General features: G+C 41.6%; 1 protein-coding gene across 1 annotated transcript; it reads right to left on the bottom strand.

Moving 5' to 3' along the window:
• Positions 1–155: 155 nt before the first annotated feature.
• TNFSF11 (TNF superfamily member 11) lies at positions 156–25,908 on the bottom strand. Its single transcript, XM_026099204.2, has 5 exons — positions 25,298–25,908; positions 17,337–17,504; positions 10,836–10,881; positions 10,655–10,753; positions 156–2,567 (listed from the first exon to the last, which is right to left on the bottom strand). The coding sequence occupies exons 1-5, from the start codon at positions 25,514–25,516 to the stop codon at positions 2,146–2,148; spliced, it is 954 nt and encodes a 317-aa protein (XP_025954989.1). The 5' UTR covers positions 25,517–25,908; the 3' UTR covers positions 156–2,145.
• Between the last annotated feature and the right edge of the window lie 584 nt (positions 25,909–26,492).

Genomic DNA, 26,492 nt, shown 5'->3' with positions numbered 1-26,492 from the left:
GAGCCAAATAAAGACTCCATAAAATTCACTATAGTTGTCCCAAAATAACAGATTTGTACCTCAGTTTTCTGGAGTAAATTATGGTAATACAACCTGCATGTTCTGAAATATGAATCAATTATCAAAGCCGCACAAGAAATAAAAGGACACAAAACCACAGTTTTTTCTTAGAAATATATTTTGTAAGAAAACAATATTAAAAAGAAATGTTTATGATACAGTATAAAATAATTGCTTGAATTCAACTGTTTCTTATAAAAAAAGCCTCTGAGGATTTCTAGGAAGCCTCATTTCTTACAGATTTGAGTTTTTTGCCTTCTACGATTCCTACTGCATTAAACAGCTTTTCCCCACATCCTCTCAGCACAGACTGAAATACCCCTAAAACCTCCCTCTTAACCCCTCTCTCAATAGCTGCTGTTCTCTGCCCAGCTGTGCCCTAAATACCTATGGTATCTGCAGATACCAATGGTATCAGCAGCTCTTCCCACACTACCCACCCTCAGATGACTCCTAACTAAATTTTTTGGCCAAGCAACTATACAAGAAACAACACATCTAGCGGCTAACTAGGAGTTTTACCATATTAACTGGTTGGATAATATGAACAGTGGCCAGCCACTGACAAATAACATATAATGGCTGAGTTATTCTCAGCTGTCAGTTCTCATAAAACCTGTAAGAGTCTCTTAACACTGCCATTCATCTGCCACATCTGGCAGAAATGTGCAAAGAGTTAGAAGGGAAGACAGGGACAGGCACTGCAATAGCATAAGCTTCACTTTTCCAGAAAAGTAGGCTAAGAAAGTCATTACTCAACTATAGAATTTACAATTTGGAGAATTCGTTGTAGGAAAAAACGCCTGTTCAGTAACTATAAATACCCTTAAGACATACTGTGGCCTATTATATACTTTTTAAAGTAATGCCAGCTTGTAATGTCAACTACCCTGCAGGTTTGAAAGGCACCCAGTGACCAGCATCCTGGTGTGATTATTCATGACATTGGTGTGATTTTTTTTCCCCTGCTAATACTGACAAGTTTAACAGATATCTATTAAGTTAAAAAGAACAAAGAAATATATTACATTTGCTAACTGCAAACAACCTCTTTTAGCTGCAATTTTTCCCATTGGGATTAAAAAGTGCACCAGTTTAACATGTCTGTACATTAAAAACAGTTTAAAACATTAAATATACAAACAGCAAGAGATTTTAAATATTTTGTATCAAATACTATAGGACAATATAATTTACACTTTTTACACAAAACATTACACCTGAAATATAACTTTAGATATTACAGAATATAAAAATACATACTTTTTGTCTAAAAAATGCTTTTGCAGGTTCTGGCACAATGTAACACTTTAAAGGGACACAATACTTTGGCAATCTATATTTGCAATTAGCTGTGCAAGAATAATAAAATGACCTGTAATTAACCTTTTAGAACTGCGAGGTCAGATCTTTTCCCTTCTCCCTGGAATAGCCCTTTTAATCAGGTAAAACTAAATTTGAAATGCTTAGATGCTCTATAACCCATTTCTGCCAAGGCCTGAGTTTTCCAGCCCTGGTCCAGCAAAGCAAGGACAAGCTTAACTTTAAGGATATTAAAAGCCACATCAAATACAAAGTAGTCATACCTTCAGCATCTTTGCTGTCTCAGGATCAGAGTGCTCAGCCCCAAGCAAAACAAAGCCTCAAATGCAAGTTAGGAGCCAAATTCTGTCCTGCTCTACACTTGCACAAAAGCAAACAGCGTAAAACAGGTTGTAGAGATTGTCAGGGCAGAATTTGGAAGCAGAAATTCAATAATATTAACAACTCTAATTTCTATTACACCAATGTAAAAGTCTTGAAGCCAGTGGAGTTATATGAAGCAAAACTGCTATATGACTGAATCAGGAGAACTGTGCAATTTTGCCCTTTGTGCATTTGTGGGACTCCCACTAGAATTAGCGCAGGGCAAAATGTGTCTTCAGGGATGATACATGGCTTACACAAATGCAATTGGCACCCAAGAGATTTTCAATCTTGTCTTCAAGCTGATTCTGGACAACCATAAACCCAATCTTTTTATTTTTTTTTTTTTCAAATGAGTCCCAAGGCAAAAATAATACCACACATTAAAGACAGAAGGATTCAGTCTAAATCCCTTACTTTAAATGCCCCAAAATAAGTTGCTTCTTGGGATGAATCCAATAGCAATGGGTTGGACACCTGGATACTTATCACTTCACCAGATTTTAATTTAAAAAAACCTCCTACGTTTACAGAGTAAAAGTGAAATTCTGAATTCCCCGACCAGTATTTGGTGCTTCCTCCCTTCATCAAGACATCAGAGCGTCTTATTTTAAGGTTTGTCTTCGTCATATACACCATCAGCTGAAGCCCTCTTTTAGTTAGATTTCCTGACGTTTCATGATGTCTAAAACAAATGTTGGCATAAAGATAGTAAAATCCATCTTGATTAACAATTAGTTTTCCATCACTGAATGTCATATTTGATAAGTTTGCCTGGCCTTTGTTATGATGCCAGGATGTAAGGTTCACTTTGCGAGTTCCTGAAAAGGAGAAAAAAAATTACTTTCTATTCACAAGCATTTTTAACAAAACTGAATATTTAAAAAGCAGCCCCTGGGTTTTCAGCATCAATAGCAACTACAGTTATGTAAAGTGAAGTTTGACACTTTAGAGTATTAGACAAGTATGATAAAGATCCATAAGAAATTTTTTTCATCATGTACTGCCCTATTGAGTTTGCTATTTATAACTGCCTGCCTTTCCACAAGAACATCAGCTAGAACAGGGTACAATACATTTGTTTGGCCAATAACTTGATTATGCTAAATGATCATACGAAAGCAGTGTATAGAAGTTGTGTTCCAAAAATTTTATTCAAGCAAATGCCTGAGAAGGGTTTGGAAAAAATTGCTAATGAAAGAACACCAGTAAATCTTGGTTTTGGTCTTTAACCTGTTTCGTAATAATACAACATACAGATGTCTAAGACAGAGGAAATCCTTTGCTGTCTCTCTTTCAGGACTCTTCAAAGCACTGCTTGGCAGTGATCTCTACAGTTTGCTCCAGGATCATCGACCACCAACCCCAATACATTCTTATTTCAAGACAAAACCTCTGAGCTTTTCTACATTTTTCCCCCCTGCTGCTGATTCCACAGCAATTATCTCTTCTGTCACCATTTTTCCACATCTGTTCTCAGCTTTGTCTTTGTCCTCCTTCCTAAAGTATTCTAACTCTTGACACCATAATCTCCAATCCTGGATCTCATCTGTGTCTAAGACACTCTTCAAACATTCTCCTGGTCTTTTATCAGTGTAGGGTCTCCAATATCTGGAAGGTCAAAAGTTGCTAAGTGGAGAAAGTTCTCTTTATCTCTTCCCAACTCTCCTTTCAGAGCTGGCTCTCTCTTCTAGGATGTGACTCATCTGGTCAAATGTAATCTAGTTGCCTCCACTCTTTATGAGCAAGAGTAATAGGGCAATTTGACCCTACATGTCCTGTTGGGATGAAGCATTTCACACCCTACCTTTCTGCCCTGAATATAAAAGGTGATTAACCCAGATGCATATGCTGCATTTAAGGCTCAGTGCAATTCCTGGTTCTGGTGGATAGTTTCCCTAGACTGCCAACCTCCAAGAATAGAGACTCAGAAGCCTAAATGTCCTTTTCATGCTGGTGGGATTTAAACATCTAGCTATGACTTTGGCCTCTATTTACTTCTCTATTTACTAGCACTGTATGAACAGAAGATGGTACTACTTACAGAGCCCTAAGGCCCTTCATCTAGATGCCAAGTGACTTACTACAGAAATTCAATGATTACACAGCATAACAGGCAGGTCAAGAGAGAAGCAGAGCATTCTTGATGCCAGGCACCTATCATCAGTATTAGAATAATGTCTGTAGACCACATCTGGGAATCATTTGTCTGCACAATACTAAAAATATACAGTTTAAAAGCATAATCTCCTAAAAAGCTTGCAAATTAAATTACGGAGAAGTAAAATGCAGACACTATGGAAAGAACAGAAAACATTTCTGTATAGACTAATTCTGCATACAGCAACATCGCTATCTGCCTAACTTTGCTGATATAATGCAAATCATATGAAACTGCTTTCTAATGGACATGATGTAAGCCTTGATTCAGCCTTAACTTTAGCTTTGTTTCTACTAGATTCTTCCTCTGTGATGCTGAAGTAGATGAGATATTTAAACCCCAAAGGATCTTTGTCATGTAGAGTTGGCTGGAATATAATTCTATGCATGCTATAAGTGTTTGAAAGGAATAACTGAATAGAATCTGAAAGTTAAATTGTGGTATTTCCCCCAAGTTAGTGTAAACTTCATATAGTTTATGCTCTGGTGAATGTAGTGGTACAAAGGCAAAAACTTTTTCTTGAGAAATTGAGAACCAAAAAAAAAAGGAAAAAAATCAATATAATTACTGTGCATCTGTAGTATTATATAACTTGCCTATGCTTTAGATAACGCTTCATGTATTTATGACACAGGAAGTCTTTTTAAGCAAAATACTGCTTAGACCCAGTGCTCCTGAATATACCTGAATAAGATTCCACAATTTGGTTTAGTTATATCCTGCATAGTTCCCCCCTATGGCACAATCCTACTTCTTTGATTACTATACAAATATTTATAGCTAGGAGATGAACTTTTACAGCTATTTAGAAGGCAAACTCAGATTCTTCTTCCTCTGATATGTAGTGGAAGGTCCTGGGAAAAGACTATGAAAACGAATGTGATTTCAGATGCTTTACTGTCTTTAAGGTATCCTAAATTCAGAACTAGAAAGAATGAGCTAGTAATCCATGCTTGGAGAACAGTCCCCTTCAAGTTATCTTAAGCTGGAGACCCACAAATTAGGAAAGAAAATGACCATAATATTCTCTCTTTCTCTCTCTCTACAGAATATCATGCATGTGGGAATCAAAATAGATGTGTAAGAGTTACTAATGCTGACTACCAAAACAGATTAATAGAACTGACATGCAGACAAGAATTATAAAAAAATTACTTCTAACTTGTAAAAGGTACATATAAGCCTTTTCAGCTTTGCCTATATGATGGTGGCCTGGTATACAAGAAGCTGTCCCTTACCTGTAAAGGCAGGTGAAGGTTGCTCTGCGAAGAGAACAAAGAAATAGCTGAGAGACTGGAGATGTTCTGAGCAGCTTGTCAGCTCCACACTGTCACTAGAAGTTAACTTTGGAATTACAGGTACCTGAGGAACACTGGCCTGGAAGGCAGGCATTTCCCTGGATGCTATGTAGTCACACTATGCAAAGCAGCCACACTATGACCTCTCTTGGGTGTTTCAAACTTCTGGCTAAGCCTCAGATGTCATTTCATTTAGATCCTGTTGAGACTGTGCTAAGAGATAGCCTGATGGGAGGCCACAAAAGCACTGAGAGAGATTGTTTGGGTCTTTCCTCCAACTCTGGCCATATTTGGCATTTTAGTGAAGTGAGGAACAGTTTGTTTTTGGTGACACAGTGTTAAACAGAAGTCTGCAACACCTAGATAGCATGGCTCCTAGAGCATGCGTATTATGCAGTGGGTTATTACACTATCTTCTAGTGAGGAGCATGTTCCTGCAGCATATATCCCACAGTCTAATGCCTCCCTCATTTCATCTCCTTCACATCCACCTCTACTCACAGCCTCTGCCTGCAAAAACAATGAAACAGGCAACAGGAGAAGACTCAGCCAAGGCCCACAAGCACATCCATCCAGAAGAAATAGCAACCCCTATGAAAGCCACACAGGCCCTGAGGGACATCCCCTCCTGATACACCATGGCTTGGAAGGGCCACTGCATCCTACCATTTTTTTCAACACAGGGCACAGCACAACAGATGGAAGTCAGCCAACTTGTCCTCCTAATCAGTAATCTCCAGCACGCAAGACCAGCTTTGTCTGCTCCCTTTGAGGCACCAACAGCAGTGGGTCTGCACAGCTACTGCAGGGCCTTACATCTTTGGCTCTCAGTGCTTCACACTTTGATGCATCTAAACACCTGCTTGGAACATGCAGTGCCTTATCCTCCCAACTTCAAACACACAAACAACCTATTCCCACCAAAATTTCCAAGGCACATGGAGGGCATGGTGCCTTCTCCTCCCAGCAGGTATCCAGGCTTGCCCCAGAACCACCAGCGCTCACAAGCACGCTGGGGCAGAGCCCCAGCTAGAGTCAACTGGCTACAAACACACCTCCTGTCCTTGCACAGAAAGAAGCAAGGGGAAGCAGGGACATGGGAATTTGAGAACTAGTCTTCCCTAGCTACCAAGGGCAAGCCACTTCTGCATGCCAGAAGAAAACTTTCACTGTAGTTCAGGGCAAAAAGCTTCTCATGTTCTTCCATAGACAGACTTGTGCAAAGCATAAACTGTCAAAGGCAGACCATAAAGAACTGCCCTCATACGGTTCTAGTGTAGCCAGGTAGCAATTATCCAAGCAAACTCAAACACATACCCTCTTCTGGACAGTGCCTTAGAAAAACTCTGAAAACCATCAATTATTGGGAGACACTTCAAACATCTAAGTCTCCTATCCTGGAATTATTCATCTACAAGAATCAAAGCTGAAAGAAGCACCACAAATAGCCGGGAAAGTTGTAGTTGTCATACACAGAGTGTAAGTCTGTCAGAAATATTGTCCCAAGGAAGTTGGGCTATCTTCAACAGGAGAAGGGCAAGCAAAAAAGTAGGATCAATATCACTGCTTTCATCAGGGTGAGGACAGAGGCACATCAGATATGGGACAGGAATGCATACAGATGACGGGGCAGAAATACATGCTGTGACAGACTGGTGCCACACTGGGTTGTTGCTAGGCAGATTTTAGCTGCCTGCCCCAACAATCAAGCAGCAATTTTGAAGAAATCCTCAGTGGGAATGCAAGTCAGAGTCAATCATTAAGTTAACTCCCCAGACAGGATAGCAAACATGAACAATATCAAAATAATACAGCCTTCTGAAAACTCAAGAAAAAACAAAGTAATGTCCTGGATGCTAGTGGGCATGAACTAAGAGTAATACAAATGAGTTTCAGTAAAATTGATTAGTCAGAAGGAAGAAATCAGAAGGGGAACTGAGGAGAAAGTAGCCCTGCATTGATAACTTATTTGCACACTAATGGCTTTCAGGTATAACAAGCAAAGCCTGGAGGGAGGACCAAAGCTCTGCCTGTTCTGAAAAATTGCTTCTGGAAGCAAAGGGCAGCTGAGCCAAACCTGTAGCTGTAAATAGCTTAGAGAATTCTACAGGATTTCCTTAGACAGCTAAAGATAACACCTCCCAAATAACATATTTAACATTTGCATTCATTTATGTTTATGCTTTTCTCCTTTAAACTAATTTCTGCAATCAATTTGTAAATCGAAATTTGCTGTTTTCACTTAAAACCTGGGTAGCATTTAAAGTGAGCTCAGATAAAAAGCAAGCAGCAATCACTTAGCTTTTATCAAAAACAGCAAACCTAAAAAATACACAGCACAAACCAAACCACTAGGGCTTCTGCAGCCAAGAGATGGGGACATCAAGATCTGGGAAGGCCTGTCTCCCTTCTCCCCCCTTAAGGCTACGAAAGTCAACTTGGAAATTCACAAAAGTCTAAAGTCATACTATTGTGAACCAGGCTAAAGGAAAATGTTCCCTTACAGAAGCTGCTCAGTGCCCTTTGATGAAGGACAGTCAGTGGCAAACAACAAACAGAAAAATAAAATCCTGTTTGACAGTAATGACAAGACTGATACTTTTTTTCCTGACATTGTTTATTTTGGGTCAGAGTGATACAACAGAGAACTTAAAATGCTAAGAATGTATCTGACCAGATTCACAGCTGGTACAAAACAATTTAGAAGGATTTCAGACAGGTAAGAACAGGAGACAGGAGAAGAAAACAGAAATTCCCATTTGGGATCAAAGAAAATAGGATGGGGCAGAACAATGGTGATGCTGAGGAAAATTCTTCATCCTTTCTGCCTCTTGTGCACCTCAAAAGCTTTTTGTATGCCACCCAGCAAACCTCACACCAGTGAGTATGATACGGAAACACCTCACACCTGTAAGTTCAGGGTTTCAGCTATAAGGATGCAGCCCTTCCTTGCTGTAGGTCCCACAGGCACTGCAGAAGCTATGTCCTCACCAGCAGTGTCCTGGCAATGCTCTTGTAAATGAGACATAAGCCTTATGTGCCAGGTCTGGAGGGAGTAAGCCCAACTCACCTGGCCAGAAAGGGGTTGATCTGCTCCAGGAAGAAAGAAAACTGCTTGCTGCTATAGGCACTGTATTTCTGAGCATTCCTGTAGCCTATGCTGTTAAGTTAGAGGCAGAGGCAGAGAGAGAGAGAGGGAGAGCATGCGCAAGCACATGCACGCATGAGCAACTCCTTTCCTCCCATTACCCACAGATGTGCTAACAACGTTAAGTCACACCCTAAAAAGCTATTGCACAGCAGTAAAAAAACATCAACTGTTGCCCCTGGTAAAAATAAAATTTCCAGAGCAGTGTCTAGGGACAGAGCAAATAAATTTCCCACAGGAAAAGATGTATTTTACCACATGTGACACACACATACCAGTGCTGTAGATGTAAAGTGGCCTGTTGCTATGATTAGCAAATTAATCCAATCCTTCCAAAACCAAAATGCTAAGACAGGTTTTCAGATGCTGTGGCCCCTACTACTGACCTATGTCAAAAGCTAACACCTGACTAATGCAAACAGAAACTTGTCAAGAGGCATTTGAGCTAGTAAGAAACCCTACAGAAGTTCAGACTGCCATTTACTAGTTCCTTAAGCTCTCTGCTTATTAAGCTCTGAATCTGGGCAATGCCAAAGCACATGGAGGGAGAACCCCATCTCTCCAGGCAAGAAGCTTACCCCTTGCATGCAGGAGTGTTTTATCTTTAAATAGAGCAGAAGCAAGATATTATTATATCATGCAGGCAGCGGAATTAGCTCAGATTTCAAGCCTTAAGACAGCATTCCCCTTTGGTTTTGTTGCAGAAAACAGAAAAGCAATGCATGTAAGTTCATTAGGGTGGAGCTGAGCATTGCAGAATGTATGCGTCTGCAGAGGAAGGAGACAATAGTGACCAGTGCCCCCTCCTAGCTTGAGATCCTCTGTCTGATAGCTTCAAAATAAACTCTCACTCACTTCTACCATACCAGTGATGAGGACTCCTGCGTTGACAACACAGAGAAAAATCTTACCTGACAGTGCCCTGGGGCAAAGAAGAAACAGTACTGAGGTAACTTAAAATTGTAAGAATTAATCTTTTGACATAGGCCTTCTGGAGAGTGTTCAAGGGCAGACTCATGATTTGTTCCTTCATATTATACTAGCAAGAGTATTCCCAAAGCCATCCCAAGACACTCCTGTGGGTAGAGACTGAGTTCTATCAAGAGAAAAATGCCATCCCCTTCCTAGAGTCCGGTAGTGCCTACTCGATAGCTCAGAAACATACTGCATCCAAGTCAGTGCACTGACCAGAAACCCCGTTGCAGAGAACACAGTGCAACAACTGTTGACTTCACCACTACAGGACTAGATGTAGACACACACTCAGGAAGCTCTGGGCTGTCTGAATGTCAGAAAGGCCCTGGTAATCTTCTTATGGAAGAGTCATGGCCTATACCCACACCACAACAAACTCCTTTCTACATGCTGTTCTAAGACAATGGATATGGATACAACTGCTATAAATTCAGCCCTATGCTATTGGAGTGCACTGAGCCCACAGAAGACAGGGAACCAGCAGACAAGTTATAACTTTGGGACTGGAGTAGTAAGTACATTTTCAACACCTCAAAATGACAGAGGAGCTTCCTTTATGGGTAAGCTTTTACACTGATGCACGCCTGACATCCATGTCTCCTGTGTATTCGTGCAAAGGATTTTTGGCTTCCAGATTCACCCTGAAGACAAATGTGGCATCACCCAGAGCAGACCCAATGACACTTCAGCACACTAAAGGAAAGTTATTGTGAAGGGTTCACCACGTGAACATAACAGGATGTTCTTCAATTTTACAAGAGAAATCAGCATATTTGTTCCAGAGGATCAAAACACCTTAAAGACTCAGTGAATGGGAAAACTTCCACCTTGCAGGCCTGGGACTTTGGCCAAGGATTTTGCTGGTATATCCTCATATATACATGGCTGATACCACTGTGGGTGGAAAAACTCCCGACAGACCCTGCTGGCCAAAGGAAATAAGAAACTTCAGAGAAGAGCACTTAACGCATACCTTCACCTGAGGACAGCAGGAAAGCAGGCAGACCAAGCCCTCAGAGTATAAGTCTTATCATGAACACTGGTCATCTGAAACAGGCCATTTAGCAGCATAAGAGGCTCCCATGCAAGATACCTGATACAAAGGGGAGCTATCCTTCGTTAACATTATTACTGCTGTCTTTTAAATCCTTCTGTGCATCCAATTTATGTTCATTATCAAAAGTCATTTCTAAAATCCCAATCTGTTTCTGGTATTGCTTAACTATTTTAATATACTCCACTCTAACTGCTGAACTATTTTCATATACTCCACTGTTTAATACATTTATAGCAGCATTAGAACTGTTTGCTAAAAACTGAACTTACCGGATGGAATATTCTTATCATCAATAATAAGATGGGCAAAAGGTTGCTTCTCAGGTTTACTCCTCTTGTACAGATCCATTCCTAAGGCTTGCATTGCAACTAGAGATAAAAGAATTGCATTACCTCAAAAAACATGTTCAGAAGAATTTGAAATATTTCTCATGCATAAAGCAGTGCCTACCTTTTTCTGGTCTTGGTAGTTCTCTTCCCATGACACGCTGCACTTCCTAAAATGAGAAAGAGCGATTCCTTTGATATTGTCCTAGTTTTTTGCACTATTGTATACTGGAAATAGTTTGCAAGAACCTTTTCTAGTTATTGTATTTGGAATATTTCTGCAAGCATAGTGGAGCAATGACTGCTAAGAACACATCACACTAAACAATGAGACCCCAATTATTTGGGGTCAAAAGATAATGAGAGAGGCAGTTCCACATAGGGAGATTAGTGCATAGTCACACCAGTAACGGAGGAAAACTAAGGTCTGCATTTCATTAGTGAGGAGGAAAATGAAACAACCTCTGCCCCTTACACCCAATCAGTTATAAAACAGGTGGCAAGACAACTGCAAAGCTTTGCAATAGCTTGTGCAATTTGTTTGCCTCAAACAACTACAAGGCCTGTAATCATGCCTCACTTTAGCAAAGTACACAAGAACTAACAGATTAAAGCATTTTCTCCATCTGGAATGGGTCAGGCAGACTGGCTGCCAGGATTTGGATGTACGAATTCTTTAGAACAGTAAATGAGTTATAACATGAATGAAGACCATGTTACCTAAAACCAAGAACCGTACTAACAGCAGACACCAGGCACTGCAAAAAGCCTTGCTTTCAACAATCCTCCTGTTTCCTTCTTGAAAAATCATACAAACAGCAGTTTTCAAAAAGTCTAAGCAGCTTGCAGTCATTACAAGTCTGGTCTTAGTAATATTAGGTTCAATCTTCAGTTCCATCCCAGCTTCCCCCTTGACTTTCCCCATCTTGGTTTCATGTCTGAGAAACAGGGATAATATTCTCCTTCTAGCTATTCAGATTACCTAGTACCATGGAGCTATCAAAAATAAAAGAAAACGTTCTGCTGCAGATACCAAGTAATTTTCTTATTTTTGAAGCCTAAGCATAGTCCTATGCTTTATATCTTTATGTTGCAAGCATTATTCTCTTGCTAATTCAATAGCATGTATCTGCAACATGCCTCAGACATTTGGCCATATCAGCAATGCTCCCCCACATTCTCAATCACTGCGGTGTTTCAGAATTTGAAATCCTGCTTTGAAAACATCTCAAGTCCTGCCTTTATGTAATTTTGCAGCCACAGTGAAATCTGTAACACCTTAGCTGGTACATTTATGTACTCTCACTTTCCCCTTTCAGTAGGTGTCTAAATGTTAAACCAAAATGAAAATCCACAGCAGAATCGAAGTTGTAGTATGACTATCAAAGCACAGTAATTCAGCAGAGATATGCTGATTTTACAGATAAGAATCATTAAGATGCTTTCTGCTGTAGAGCCGAGGAAAAAAAAAAGCAGAATTGCAACTTCAAAAGAAGCAAAAGCCATGTCCAACACCACCCATTTACATTCATTTCCCCTCTCTGATCTTGTTACAGCAATGTCAGTTCTAGGAGCATGAATGCAAAGCTCCATTCTAAGAGCTGCAAATCAGCATCAGGCTCTAGCCGCACTTAAGCTCTTTCAACTTCATCAGAAGTAGGAAGAAGAATAACTGAGGGTACTAGGTATTGCCAGAAGTGACAAAAGCAACTGAAGAGAACAAGCCACAATAATGTAGAGAAGACTGGGAGATGGACCATGCCCTGCGAGGTTACTGCACCATACCTGTTCCCAACCCTTTCACTAGACGGGGGAAGCTCCTTCTTTGTTCTCTTTCTTTCTTAAGGGAAGTCTTTTGGGGGGTGGAGTCTCCTTTTGTATCCTTTCCTTCTAGTGGATGTGACAATGCACTTGCTTGGAGAGACTAATAAGCAGATCTAAAAGGACCTATGTAGATTTTAATCTCCTATTATCTAAAGACGTAATACAAAAAATCTCTTGTTTGGTAACTGTATAGCCATGTAAGTCCCTAAACTGGCCAATCATTATCCTCCTTCTAATCTAAATTTCTCTTAAAAGCCTAGAGTTCTGCTTCTGCACATGTCCAAAGCCACTCTGGCTTGAGCAGCCACAGTGGAAAGAAAAGGCTGTGCTCCTCATTAAATCCGGTCTGAACTGCTTTCTTTTCAGCTCATTGGTGGTGGTGCTGTTCATCTGCTACATCACTATTTGGTAGGCAGAACAGCTGACGAGGAAGAAAAGGGTCCTCAACCCTCCTTGTCCTGAGGGGCTTGAACCCACCCCCTCCCACTTCCTAGGAGTATCCCTAACCCACCGGACTGGAGACCGGGTTTGACAAGAACACTCTCCTCTCCTCCTATAAAGCTAGGCTACTATGCAATAAGAAAACGCAGGTGCCATTACAGCAAAAAGGGGAGATTAAAAGAGTCCAAAACTAATACACTGAGAAGAGCTGGAGTCTGGCTCATGCTCAGAGGATCTTCTGCATGCTGTCATTGGATGAGAAGTGGCTAGCCTGGGGCCAGAAAGCAGGACACTCCCACCAGCTGAGTTCCACAAGCACTGGACTAGAGTTATGTTCTTCACTCGATTCTGCCCAGCTCAGTTAATTTTGACATTCCTTCCTGTTCAGTGGCCCAAACTTCAAACAGGAAACGGAAAGAAATACATGAACTAGTCCCTAGAGAACAGAGATGGAGCTGTGGGTTCACTCAAAGAATGATACTATATTTCAATGCTTCTCTTGATTTTTACTTCATTCATTTCTGCAGTCCAACCTACCAGTACACAACCCACCCTAGAAGAGCACTTAATTATATACTCACTTCTCCTGACTCTGAAAGGCTAAGAAACACACTTTTGAGTGCCATCTAGATACCTAAAGATGGCCTCTTGATGGGATTATGAAACTCCCCTTGTAACCTCACAGCAAGAAATTAAGACATAGGATTTTTCAAACCTTCAAGATATCAGCTGCATTTTTAGATACCTGAACACTTTTAAGCATCCCATACCTATTCACAACATGACTAGTCACAACAAAAGCAGAAACAGCTCAACAGAACTTGTCACGAAGATACTGCTTTAATGGCATGAGAACTGCTGACAAATTATTACCAGTGACAAGTCTTAAGACTTCCTCCCACAGAAGCATGCGCACTATCAAGCTGTTATTTTTAGAAAAACTGTACAAAAAACCACACCACATTGTTAGTCTTACAATCAGGTGTACTTGTACACCTTTGACTGTGACATTTGCTTGCTGCCCACCAAGTCATCTCTGCTGGCTTGCTTCCCACATTCCAACCTCTTTCATATAGTAACTTTAAACAGCAAACAGGCAACCAGTCAAAAAAAGAGAAACATGTCTTTTTTCAGAAATTTTAGGGGGCCTTAGGGAAGCTGCTAACTTCCAAAGATTTAAAACCAAAAAAATGCTTTAAATGTTTGGAAAAATCAGGAACTGCTCTTTCGTCATCCCGTGGACTGCAGGTTTTACTCCTCAGACAACTTATTACTACATTAGTATCTTAGCAACTTCAAAACCCAACTCTCACTCTTAAAGTTATATCCAATGTTAAGAATGCATAGACAGGCCACTGAAGTAGCCTAACAATTGAACAAGTGACAACATTTGTGAATGATTTTTTTCTTCTTTGACTTTTAAAATATTCCAGTATCTACTCTGAGCCTCAGGTCCAATTAATACCAAGAAGAGAAGTATGATTATCTTGCCGGAAATCACCAACCTGAAGAATGCTGATCAGGAAGGAAGTGAAAGTACATGAACCAATATTCTGAAGAAGATAGTTTAGAGATCAGTACTACAACCTCTGTTCAAATGAATAGTCCATTACCCACAAATAAAAGGCATGTAAGGCTATGTGATCAAAACCATGAAATTTTAACAACTTACAATCACCACTGACACCTCGACTTTGTCCATACCCATGTGCACTTAGAATGTCTAAGTATATACAGCTTTCTATCAGGGTTGTCCTGAAGGTCTAGGAAAAAGAGGGCTTTGTTGCCATGTGGGAGACTAGTTTAGTTTAGGCCTAAACTCCCCAAGCTGCCAGAGGCTGGGACTATTGCCAAAAAAAGTTACTTCATGAATTGATTCCGGGTATGTTTGTCATTCTTTCTACTTCAGACTCATAATTGACTTCATAAGACGTGTGGTTAGTGCATCTGGTCTGCCAAAGGGTTTTTAAGGATATGTGCAAAAAAATTAAGCATAGCCTAGGAAAGTATATTATTTGTCTGCTTGAAAGCTTTTAGGCAATATTTAAAGTGCTTTCTACTGAGCAAGCTGCTCCCTAAGCAGTATTTTTATCCAAGAATCTGCTGAGGAACTCAGCACTGGATACTCTTTAAAAGAAAATTCTGAATTAGTATATTTGTAGGAGACAAATGTTTCTGGCTCCCACCTTGCAGCCCTGCTACACTGGTTTTCATAAGAGCACTTTCAAAGTCAACCCTTCCTTTAAATTTAAACACTAATCTACAGGTGTGCAAGGAAAACAGATGAGAACCAGTGCAGTAAACTAAAATCTGTAACCAGACTATAACCTTAAGCAAAAGAAAGTTGTCTATTTTCATTTCCTGAACAACTTGAATTGCAAAAGACAAACAATTGAAAAATCACAAAACCTAAACTGTATTTTAAAGTGTTCCATTTCAGGCACCTACTGTACTGCCAAATCAAGTAAGGATACCTGATTTTAAAACACACACACAGGTTAGATTCTCCTTCAGGAAAGTGAACAAAGCAAAGAAGATAGGAAACCTCTTTCCACTCACATCAGCTGCATTCCCTCACATAAAAGACTAGCACAACTGGACACAAGATTCAGCTGTATCTCTCTCCTTGGGTATAGCACAGCCAATGAAAGGCACAGCTTACAAGACATGATAAAGCACGATTTTGCCTTAACACTGGCACTTTCACTTCTGTGATATACTTCTATGACATATTTGCATCTGAAAAGATGCAAATACAGTCCCAGGCATGCATTTTTCTATCTTTTTTATCCATCTCATCCATATATGATGCCAAAGCAACGAGGACACAGACCCCGCTGCTTAATACACTTTGTTGCATTCAAAGGGAATTTGGAGCCTGATTACTTTGGCAAGAAAAATTTTATTCTTCTCAGACTAATGGCCATCAACCAAAAACATCATCCCTACTTGCTACTTATCTTAGCCACGGACATTGCAGCATTCAACCTCTATCCAGAATGGCAGGATATGCAGCCTCCACTAAAGCCAAGGCTTTTGTTGAGTAACCAGCAGTGAATAACCAGAATATAGGGCTTCCCATTCCCTTACTGTAACAAGATCCTCACACTGTCAAGGGAGTTGCATGAAAGAGCAGTCTAGCACATGCACACAGAATACAGAAGTGGATGTAGTGTGAGAGAGTTTAGAAAATACAGGAATAAAAAGCTAATCCTATGGAACTAAACTATTTTCCTGAATTTTTAAAGGAGGTGACAAGTGAAGCGGACAACACTCTCAGGTTTCTTTAAGCTTTGTTCACAAAAACATCCCTAACTCAGGGTTTTGTACTAAAAGTAAACATTAGCACAGTTAAAGCACAATATAATTTAATTTAAGTACAATTCACTCTGTACAAAGTGTACATGAGTTCAACGCAACGCTAATGCAGTTTCTTTTATGAACAAAAAATGATAGCTTTACACAGGTGTGAAGAAGTAAAGCAGTAGTGGACCTGGTAAGCCAGGAAAACCAAGTACTACAGCACACATTCCACATTTAAATAGCCCTGATTAGTTCATAATTAGCACTAAGCACTATTATGAACGTGCAAAGAGATCAAAAACCATAACTGTCTGCGATAAGGGATATTGTGACAAGTGTATTCAGCTTGCCCAGGTTTCTTCATTAGGGCTGATGTCTGTATTGACTTTCATTATTTGTGTTTTAGGAACAAGCAGTCATCCTCAACTGCTGGAGAAAGACTGCCTAGTTATCATGCTATGGTAAAGTAGTTGTTCTGCCCGTGTGGGAATGGTCTGCACAGAACAGAGAACTGGCAAAGCATGCAAAAAGGAAACAGGAGATACTATCCTTCACATTCTAGGTAATCAGTCATCATATGACAGAGTGAGAAACAAGAAGAAACAAGAGCAGATAGTATCCATTCTTTCAGCCAATATATGGCATGCCAATGATCCTGACTAAGAAGAGAATTTTGTCAGAAACAGTCAAGAGACCTGTTTGAAAAAAACATGGAACTGTCCTTTGCGAACATCCAAACTGTTGGCAAACCTATACAAATGTTAGCGCAAATGACTACCATTTGAACCTTCCGCAGTGTCAGAATGGACAATCAGCTAACCACAGTCATGGTTTTCTGTGTGAATTCAGGCCTTTCTTTGTTAAAAAAAATAAAATAAAATTAGTTTGAATACAGAACTGGTTAACCACTACCCCATGAGCAAACACAGTATGATCTTGGATTCAACTCCAGAAAATACTTTCTGGAACTTACCTCTGAACACAAAATGTTGGAAAACTTGTCAAAAGTTTGACAGGTACACAAAATAAAGGAAAAAAGCGTCTGTCTAGCACTTACCTTCTGTACAGCTCTTTGGAGAGCCTGTTTCATACTTCCACATGAGTCAGGCATTAACTTTGCTTCTTGATTTTCAAATGGTGTCTCTTGAAAATCTGTACTTCCTTGAGCTCTTAGAAATGTTCTGACACAGTGTGCATCTTCTTTTGAAATTCTATTAGGGTCCATCTGAAATAAAAATATAAGCAGAGCCACAGTTTTAAGTGATTGCCCAACAGATATTGAAGAGCATTTAAGTTGGGGAGAATTTTAAACCATCTAAAAGAACTTAACACCTACTTAAGTTTATTATCTAGATTTTCATTGTAAACAATGAAGAAATGAACTTCCCTACAGGAAGGTTTATTTCATCCTACAAGCACATAAGATAGAAGAATGAATTAGCTTCTGGAGCTATCTACTTCATTAGCTTAGACTGGACACCTGACTTGTTAAATTCCACCTTTATAGCAAAATCAGTAATCTTGAATTTCATTTTTAGCTAGCTACATGCAATCTCATGAGTATTTTACTAGGCAACATACATAGCCATCTCATCCATAAGAACTGTAGCTTGCAAGTTGACACACAAATGCCAAGTAGGGCAAGTTGGGGGATGTATCTAGCACATCCTTTTGAAGAGGGGAAAAAGAAAAAAACAGATGCCAGTTATCACTGAAAACATTCAGGGGGCAAGACATATTGCTGGGTAAAGCAGTCATCAAGACAGCACAAATTCAGATAGACCAAATAACTACAAAAGTGCAGCACAAAAACACCTCTACTTTATCAGAAAAAGACTGATAACTCTAGAGCAACTACAAGATACTTTTAGTGATCAACCTCTGACTGTATCAAATATTCTACTTTTAAAACATATGTTTAGAATTCTCCTAAGTCCTATCAGCTAGATAAGTTAGAAAGCTGGATATTCTAAACACCGGGATTGTGCCTTCAGAGTTTAACGGCACAAGCATTATTTAAGCCATTTCACCCTTTCTTCCTCTACTCCAGATCCTTACACTCAACAGATACAAACTAATCTTTCTTTCAGAGACAGCCTCTTAACAATTGTTCTCAACTTGCATTTATTCTGCTTTTACTTCAGACACTAAGAAGGGTTTGTGTTCTCAAAACCCTAAGTTCACTAACAATACCAGCTGGTCTACTAAGACATTTACTTCTACCTTTGTGCATAATGTAAGGCTGAAGAGCCACCTTACATCTGAAAATTACAGAGGGTAACAAATCATTCACAGTCACAAAGAGGAAATACCAAGCCATTACAGATACTGCCTGACCACTGTTCGGTTTCCTTCAACATATGACTGAATAAAACAGAATATCAAAAGGAAGGCTTGCAGGACAGCGAACAGCCAGCACGAACCACACGTTATATCATTGGCTCACATGTACATAAATTCTATTCCCTAGTCCCAAAGCAGAACCAAGCTAACTTAAAAGCATACGGTTAGGATTACAGAGGTGATCAGAATTTAAATCTACATCAGGCAGGCAGCCATCCAACAGACACACACCGCAAAGAAACATTTGCTACACAGTTGGCTCTAGCAACAGCAAATGTTGCCTCCTCTGTCACCATCCTTCTGCTGAAGGCCATCTGTCTGATCCATCCAAACCAATGTCAGCCCACGCAAGCTGGTTTAGCTGGTCTCAGTTATCCCTGCAGATTTGGAATGAAACAGGTCAGGAAAGGTTCACCTGAAGATCAGAGGCAGCCATAACTTTGAGCAGAGGGGTAGCAATGAGCAACAGGAGGGCCTGGAGGCAATAACATCTTCCTGGGATGACCTGACACAGCTGGATCCAAAGAAAACTCTGTGTGCAGCTCTACAAATTAAGCACTAAAAACTACACAAATAGCCTCTAAAGTCTATACAAATAACCTCTAGTCAGCTAGTGCAGTGCAGCCCTGTAACAATTTAAACTGATCTAAAACAGCATCTCTGGACTCTCACCCTCTTCACCATGAAATGCCACTCCTTTAAACAAACAGCATAGAGCTCTAACCTGAGAGGATTTTTTGCTGGTCTGGTCTCCTGAAGGATTAGCACCCTCAAACAACTCCCTACAGAAATCAAAAGCACCAGAGACAGTACAGGGACAGGGACAGGCACAGGAATGAAGGAGCAGGAAGGGAGCGCTAGCTTTAACCACTGTAGAACTGCAGCCTAACAGTCTCCCTCAGTATGTTCCACTGGTGTCCAGAAACTCAAAAAATCAACAGTAAATGGAAGAAAATAAATGAAGCACAAAATGTTTACCAACAGCTGTTAAGATGCAGAGAAGGAAAATACAGAATAACCTGGGTTGGAAGGTACCTCTGGAGGTACCACTGCATGAAGCAAGGCCAACTTCTAAGTTAGGTCAGCTTGTGCAGGCCATTGTCTAGTCAAGTTTTGTGGAATCTCAACTCATGGAGACTTTCAGACTCTCTGTCCAAGCTGTTCCAGCATTTAACCATTTTCATTGTAAAAAGCACTTTTTCTGATGTCCAGTTGGAATTTACCTTGCTGCAATTTATGACAGCACCTCCTGTTTTTGCTTCATGCTTCTGAAGAGCCTGGGTCCATCTTCTCTATAACTCCTCTTTAGGTAGCTGAAGACAGCAATTAGCTTCCCTCACCTTAGTCTGTTCTTCTATAGTTCGAAGTAATCCAGCTCTCCATTTTTTACTTGCTACAGCCCCTACCTATCCCAGTGGCCCTCCACTGGACTCTCTCCAGTTCTTGATACCCTTTCTGTATTGGTGGACCCAAAACAAGGCCAATTATTCCAGATGTGGCTGCTGATGGTGGGGTTATTAGAGACCCGAGGGAGTTAGGGTGTTCAACAGGATTTGGATAAATCTGCTGCCCTCCAACACCTACCCCAGGATATAAGATAGGGAGCCACGATAAATAATTGTTACTATTTGCTTTTTTTTAATTTATACTACTAGTGAAAGATTATTAGTCCAGTTTGGGATTTAAAAGAAATCTGCTGAAACACATACAAGAAAAATGGGTTTTACAACACAAAGATCATGAAATTTGTAAGGGCTAGACTGAGGGTCCAGCCTGACAAATCATGTGTAGTGTAGACTTACAGGCATCACCCATCAGCAGTCAGTCAAATGAGTCAAACACTGTGCCAGAATAGTAACAACAGCTTGTACAGAAGCACTTATTTGGATGATAGCTTATCTACTGAAGGCTCAAGACAGAAATCCAACCAATGTCCCTGCACATACAGTTAAAAGATTGAAGGCTTTAATGGAAACACTGTAACTGATGGCTTCAGCAGCTTACTTCAATATTGTGCAACCCGTTCTGATAGAGTTGCAAGTTTCTAGAGATTTAGTGTGTTTAATAAAGTGAATCTTCGATCTTGGGACTAGCTAACCTATCTGATTGCCCTTACCTTTTTCAAAGAATACCCAGTCATCGCCATATTTCAACTATGAAAATTAGCTCACCTGTCTAAACAGGCATTCCCAGGAATCCCATATCTTATATTTTATAAAAGACATTCACTAAACTGCCAGTTGCAAACAAGCATCACCAAGCACTGAAACCAAAACTGTGGACAAGAAGGACCAACAGAGATACTTTCAAAGATACTTTTTGAAAAGGGCTACTGAAGACCCAAAATAAAATACTGGAATGGTCTACTGGGAACAGCTTGCTAACTTGCAAGGCACAGGAGGTCAGCCTTTGAGAAAAGAGAGACCTACAGCACAAAGTCCTAAAGATGTAACATCTAGAAAGAGTATCAAGGTGCAATCGACAATACTGAATAAAGCTTTACAATTTTTTAAGGAAGCTAAATATCCTAGAGGAATTAGCCTATTTAAAGACAGGAGTATAAAGCTTATTTTTTCTACATTACTATTGTGTATACATCCGTTGTGTCTGATCTTGAAAGCACATCAAATTTTTGGGTGTCTCTTGCTACCAAAATTTTTCAGTGTCTCTAATCATTTTAGTTGTGTTTCTGGACTCCTTTTATCTAACTCAGGGCAGCCAAAATGAATACAACATTGCAGGTGAGACCAGACCAACTTACAGAATTCAAATGCAGTATGTTGCCTGGTTAACCCACTACATTAATAGCTAGGTTAGTTTTCACTACTGCACACAGTTAGTTTTCACTGAGCCTTCCGCTGTCACCCAGACTGGTCTGGGATTTTTGTCACCTTCTATGTTACTATCAGGTAAAACTCAGCATAGTTTCTTTCTCTCTCAAATATACATTGCCGTAAATTACTCAAGACTACATTGCACCTGTCATCATGCTGTCCACCATCCTGCACGTTATGCCTCTATGGCTTTCCTAGCTTTGATAACCAAAGTCACTTATCACCATCTGTCAAGCTTGTCACCTCACCATTTACTTCCTTTTCCAATCAATTCACTTGCATTTCAGGGCAGTCAAAAAGTTAAGTGTGCCATCAGTCTCACAGGTTTCTAACAAAATGAATGAAAACAATCTCTCTCCCTTTCTCTTACCTCAGTGGCAAAGCAAGAAATACAGAAGAGAAAGAAAACTAGGGAAAAAAACAAGAGAAAATAAAACTCAGAATATTCTTCCTGAAAATTTAAAGTTTCCAGTAGGGGTTTAATTTTGCCATAAAAAACAGATTAAAAATAATCTCCCAATGGTAAAAAGATTAATTTAGTTTTAAAAGATAAAATAATTTCAACCAACTTTACCTATATTGTCTGAATTATGCAAAGCTAGAATATCATAATCTCATTTTTCCTCAAAATAAATATTGACCATTTATATCCTTACTTATTTTCAAACTTAAACCAACTTTCAATTTACTAAATAATATCACTTTTGACTCCATGATCTATCTTATCCACCAAGGATGGGCTCTTTCGAGCTTCTGAAAAGTGCTACTGACCCCTAGCAAGCTGTTTTCTTTTAGCCACTGTTTTGCTAGCAGGCTCACCACATTTTAGATGAAGTCTGAAAGGAGATTGTCTAAAAATATATTGTAATGAAAGTCAAGAGTTTCAGAGATACATGAAATGATAATAAATATCTGCCTTTAGGTCACCATTTAGCAAAGTATAAATTCTTCAGTAAGGTGGGATGCTAAGTATAACATTTGCACAGATTTTTTAATGGGTAAAATGGGTAAAACTTGGAGTTCCAGATTAAGGTACAGGAATTAGACATCCAGATCCCACATTTGGATTTGAGCATTTCCAGCTTGTTCCACTGCCCTCCAGTTCAGTCAGTATTAGACCAAGTTCTACTCTTTTATGATGTAAGTAAGGAAAACCAACCAGAAAGAAAAAATTAAAAGCCAGATTTTGGGAGACTGTACTTTAGCATTTACCAATGAAAGTTAAACAAAATACTTATTTCTCTCATCTTGTCCTGAGTCTGTATTACCTGATGACCTCCAGCTGCTCTATTACAAATATCTAAAAAAAATGAAGTTTCCACTGCTTTCTCATCAATTGCGATCAAATTTTCTCATGAAGTATGAAAAAAATAAACATTCAAGAGGAATACATTTTGTTAGTGTTTCGTGTTCTTGGATTCAGTACATTGCACAGGATGGTCCAGAAAGAAAAGGTAGAACATCTTACTCTTTAAAATTCAAGATATTATTATCAAAACATTGGTAAAATTCAGATAATCATTGCTTTTTTTGTTCTTTTTGAATATACCAGGTCCTTGTCTCATTTGCATTATGCTGCATTATTTCTTGGCCACAAACATGTGTTTACCCATGAAAATATGGTGTCACTCTTAGTTATATGTCTTGTGAAATTCCAAATGCTCAAGCCACAAAATAAACAAAACTAAGGAAAAACCAAAACCTCAATTATTGTCTCAGTTTATATTTTGCCATGATCTAGCCCAAATGATTTTATGCAAATGAAAATAAAAAGTATATGGTAAAACTGAGTCAGAGTTTACTCAGCCTCTTAGCTAGAGTTTTAAAGAGCTTGTAAAATAGTTGTCTTAAATTATTAAATTTCTTAGTATTAGCCTGTACTATCATATCTTGCTAATTCACATTCAGTCAATCCACCAGCCAAACAATTCACATCTTTCTGATGCATAGCTCAGCACGTTTAAGAAAATGTGCTCTCCTAAGTTCTCACATTTTAATAAAATACACAAGTTCTGTGTTATTAAAAGTAACTGAAAAGTATAAATTTAGATGGCTTAATACAACTCAAATGCGAGACCAATCTTTTCAAAAAAAAAGATCAGATCCCATATAAATAAAAACAATTTGCAAGGCAGTTATATAATACTTCTGCAGGACCTATTGTGATTTTTTCTTTTTTTCAATCTGTCTTATTTCACAATAAGAAATTGTGAAATAGGTATGGGTCACCACTTCTTATTACTCTGACTTATGTACTTACTTCAAGTGTACACATATTCTGTTTTTCAGTTGTGGCAAGGAAGACGTTTTCTCCACTAGATATAATTGAGGCAATTATTTCATGCAAGTCTACATCTAGTTACATCTTCTCTTTTAGATAATTTGGAAACTGAAGTGTAAAAGGACTTGGTCCAACAGCATTACTCTGAATCGACAGGAATCAAACTGGTGAGAGGATTAGGTGCTGAATGCAGAATTACACTCCGACCGTGTAATTTTTTTAAATCAAGTAAATGAAAGAAAAATAGTCATTTTGGTAAGAAACCTCTTTTTGCCCTTTATCAGATGTCTGTGAAGCAGTGACATAAACTTATCAGAAAGAGTCCTTAATAAGGGGGAGGGGGGAAATACCAGGTTTTCAAGAAGGAAGGGTACATTCTGACCAGCTGCTTTGATCGTAATGACTCTTGAACATACTAATCAAGGTACAGTTGCATATTTCTATGAGCTACTTTTTGACAAAGATCTCTTTTTAGGTTTGTGCTGATGTAGAGTGAAAAACATTTCTCTGCCACCAGCTGAAGTATGCATTGATTTATTTCGCTGTCAAGCAAACAAGTATGTAAGCTACTTTATAGCAAGTCCCAGAAATTAAATGTCACTTTTCTGAAACATACAGGATATGATTAGCTAAGGGCTCTCTTACTGCTCCAAGAGTATATGTTTTGTTCTGCAAAACTGACAAACACAAAGCCACGGCAGACAACTGAAGATATGAAGCAGGTCCTCATAGCAAGCGATCGACAGCGCCACTGTGTATGCAAGAGCGGCTCATCTGCTTAAGTGGGTACGCGCGCGTGCGGCATCTCTTTTGGGAGCGCGTTGCTCAGAAATCCAGCCTGCCTGGGCTACATCAAGATCAAGTGCATCTACCTAGAAAGTAAACTGAAAGAAACCGGTTTCCACTGCTTGCCAACTTCAAACGAAGAGGCGGACATCAAAAGCGTGGCTTCTGCGAAGGCAGCACCAGCGGGACGAGGAGAGCGACGGCCTGCGGGGCAAAGCCGAGCGGGCGCTGGGCCCCGACAGCCCCCCACTTCCTCCAGCGGGGCGAGCGCAGCCCGCCCGTTTCCAAGAAGCAAGCTGCTCTCCTCTCCGAAAGCGCAACCGCCGGCAAGCTCGTCGCCCCCGCCGCACGCGAGCCCCCGCGCCCTCGGCGCGCTGCCCAGCGCCTCTGCGGCCTAGCAGCAACCTCTGCACCTCCGGCCAGGCACCCCGCTCCGAGGCGCTGGGTAAAGGGCAAACACTCCCAGTTTGGGCGTTTTTCCTCCTTAAAGGCGTTTCTCTTGCTGCTGAAGCGTTTGCTGCAGCCGAAGCCCTCAGCCTCGTGAAGCCATGGCCCTTGAAGAGCGACAAGCCCCCGCTGAGGGCCCCAGGGCTGAGCAACCCCTTTCCCGGGCTGAGGACCCGCCGCTCGCCGCACCGGCCCCGCCGCGGCACGCTGCAGCCCGCGCCCTCCCAGGGCAGGGCCGAGGGAGCCCCGCGGAGGCCGCTCTCCCGCACGCGCTTCTCCGGGCGGGAAGGGGCCGCGCCGCCCCCGCGAGCCAGGGGCGCCGCTTACCTGCGCTCGGAAGTAGAGGAAGAGGGCGACGCTGCAGACCACCTGCCCCAGGCCCAGGAGGACGAGGGCGGCGAGGAGTGAGCGGGAGGCGGGCGGCGGGTGCGGGTGGGCCGGCGGCGGCAGCGGCGGCGGCGGCGGGGCGCTCTCGTGGGCGGCGCCGCTGCCCAGCTCCTCGGAGCCGCGCAAGTACTTGGTGTAGTCTCGGCTGGCGCGCCGCATGGCGCCGCGGGCAGCTCCGCTCGCCTCGCCTCGCCTCGCTCGGCTCCGCTCCACAGGCGGCCAGCGGCCCCGCCGAGCTCCCGGCCTCGGCAAACAGCCCCGCCGCCCCGGCCGGGCAGCTCTTATAAACTGCGCGGCCAATCAGCCCCGGGCGGCGCGTCGGTGCTCCCCCCACCCCGTGCCGCACACATCGCCGCCGCCCCCTTCCCTTCTCCCCTTTCCCCTCCCTGAGGAGAGACCAGCCCCCGCCGGCTCCGCTTCCCCCGCGGCACCGGCCGCCGCCGCCCGCCCCTGCCCCCCGCCCGCGGCGCAGCCAGGCGGCCCCGGCCGGCCCGAGCAAGCGCCTGCTCCGCCGCCCCCTCCTCTTCCTCCTCCCTCCGCCAGGCCCCGGCGCTCGCTCTGCGGCGTCTGAGCGGAAGGCGGGTGCGGAGACGGCACCTGCGAGAGCCCCGGCGCGGAGCAGCCCCCGAGCGGGGACCCGCACCTGCGCCGGGCTGAGGCAGCTGCTCGGCGCCCGGCAGCCGCGTCCAGGCCCCATGCCCCGCTGCCCCATGCCCCGCTGCCCGCACCGCCCAGGAGCCGAGGTCTCCGACGGTGTTTGGAGGAGTTTTAGTTCGCTGCTTGTCACCAGAGGATCCTTTTCCTCAGCACCCGAGGTCCCACGTCAACTCCCGGAGTTGCCATGAGGGGGCCGAAACAAGGTGCTGGGGAGCGGGGTGCGTGCTAGTGATGCCCTCACCCCGTTCAGCGGTTCACCGTTCTCAGGGGGATGAAATGCTGGCATCCCCTGCCGTTTCTTAATCCTTTTGTAACTCAGGCCAGATTAAAATGAACACAAATGATGGCATTGACCTGCACTGCCCAAATACACAATGTAGTTCCAAGTCTTCTTAAAAGACTGAAGTAAAGAAATAAAGCTATGCTGTTAACTGGCTGCCACTAAGACCAGGTCAGTCTCCCCATCTCCCTTCGTGCA

The sequence above is a fragment of the Dromaius novaehollandiae genome, chromosome 1, assembly GCF_036370855.1.
Source record: "Dromaius novaehollandiae isolate bDroNov1 chromosome 1, bDroNov1.hap1, whole genome shotgun sequence".
Lineage (NCBI taxonomy): Eukaryota > Metazoa > Chordata > Aves > Casuariiformes > Dromaiidae > Dromaius > Dromaius novaehollandiae.
The sequence above is the reverse complement of the archived record's forward strand: the minus strand, read 5'-3'. Positions and strand labels throughout refer to the sequence as shown.

Excerpts from the sequence above, each read along its gene's own strand:
- TNFSF11 (XM_026099204.2), bottom strand. The coding sequence starts at position 25,516 with ATGCGGCGCGCCAGCCGAGACTACACCAAGTACTTGCGCGGCTCCGAG. Across the intron at positions 17,505-25,297 it reads TCCTCTACTTCCGAGCGCAG|ATGGACCCTAATAGAATTTC; the intron begins GTAAGCGGCGCC and ends TTTTTATTTCAG. Across the intron at positions 10,882-17,336 it reads TCCAAAGAGCTGTACAGAAG|GAAGTGCAGCGTGTCATGGG; the intron begins GTAAGTGCTAGA and ends TTCTCATTTTAG.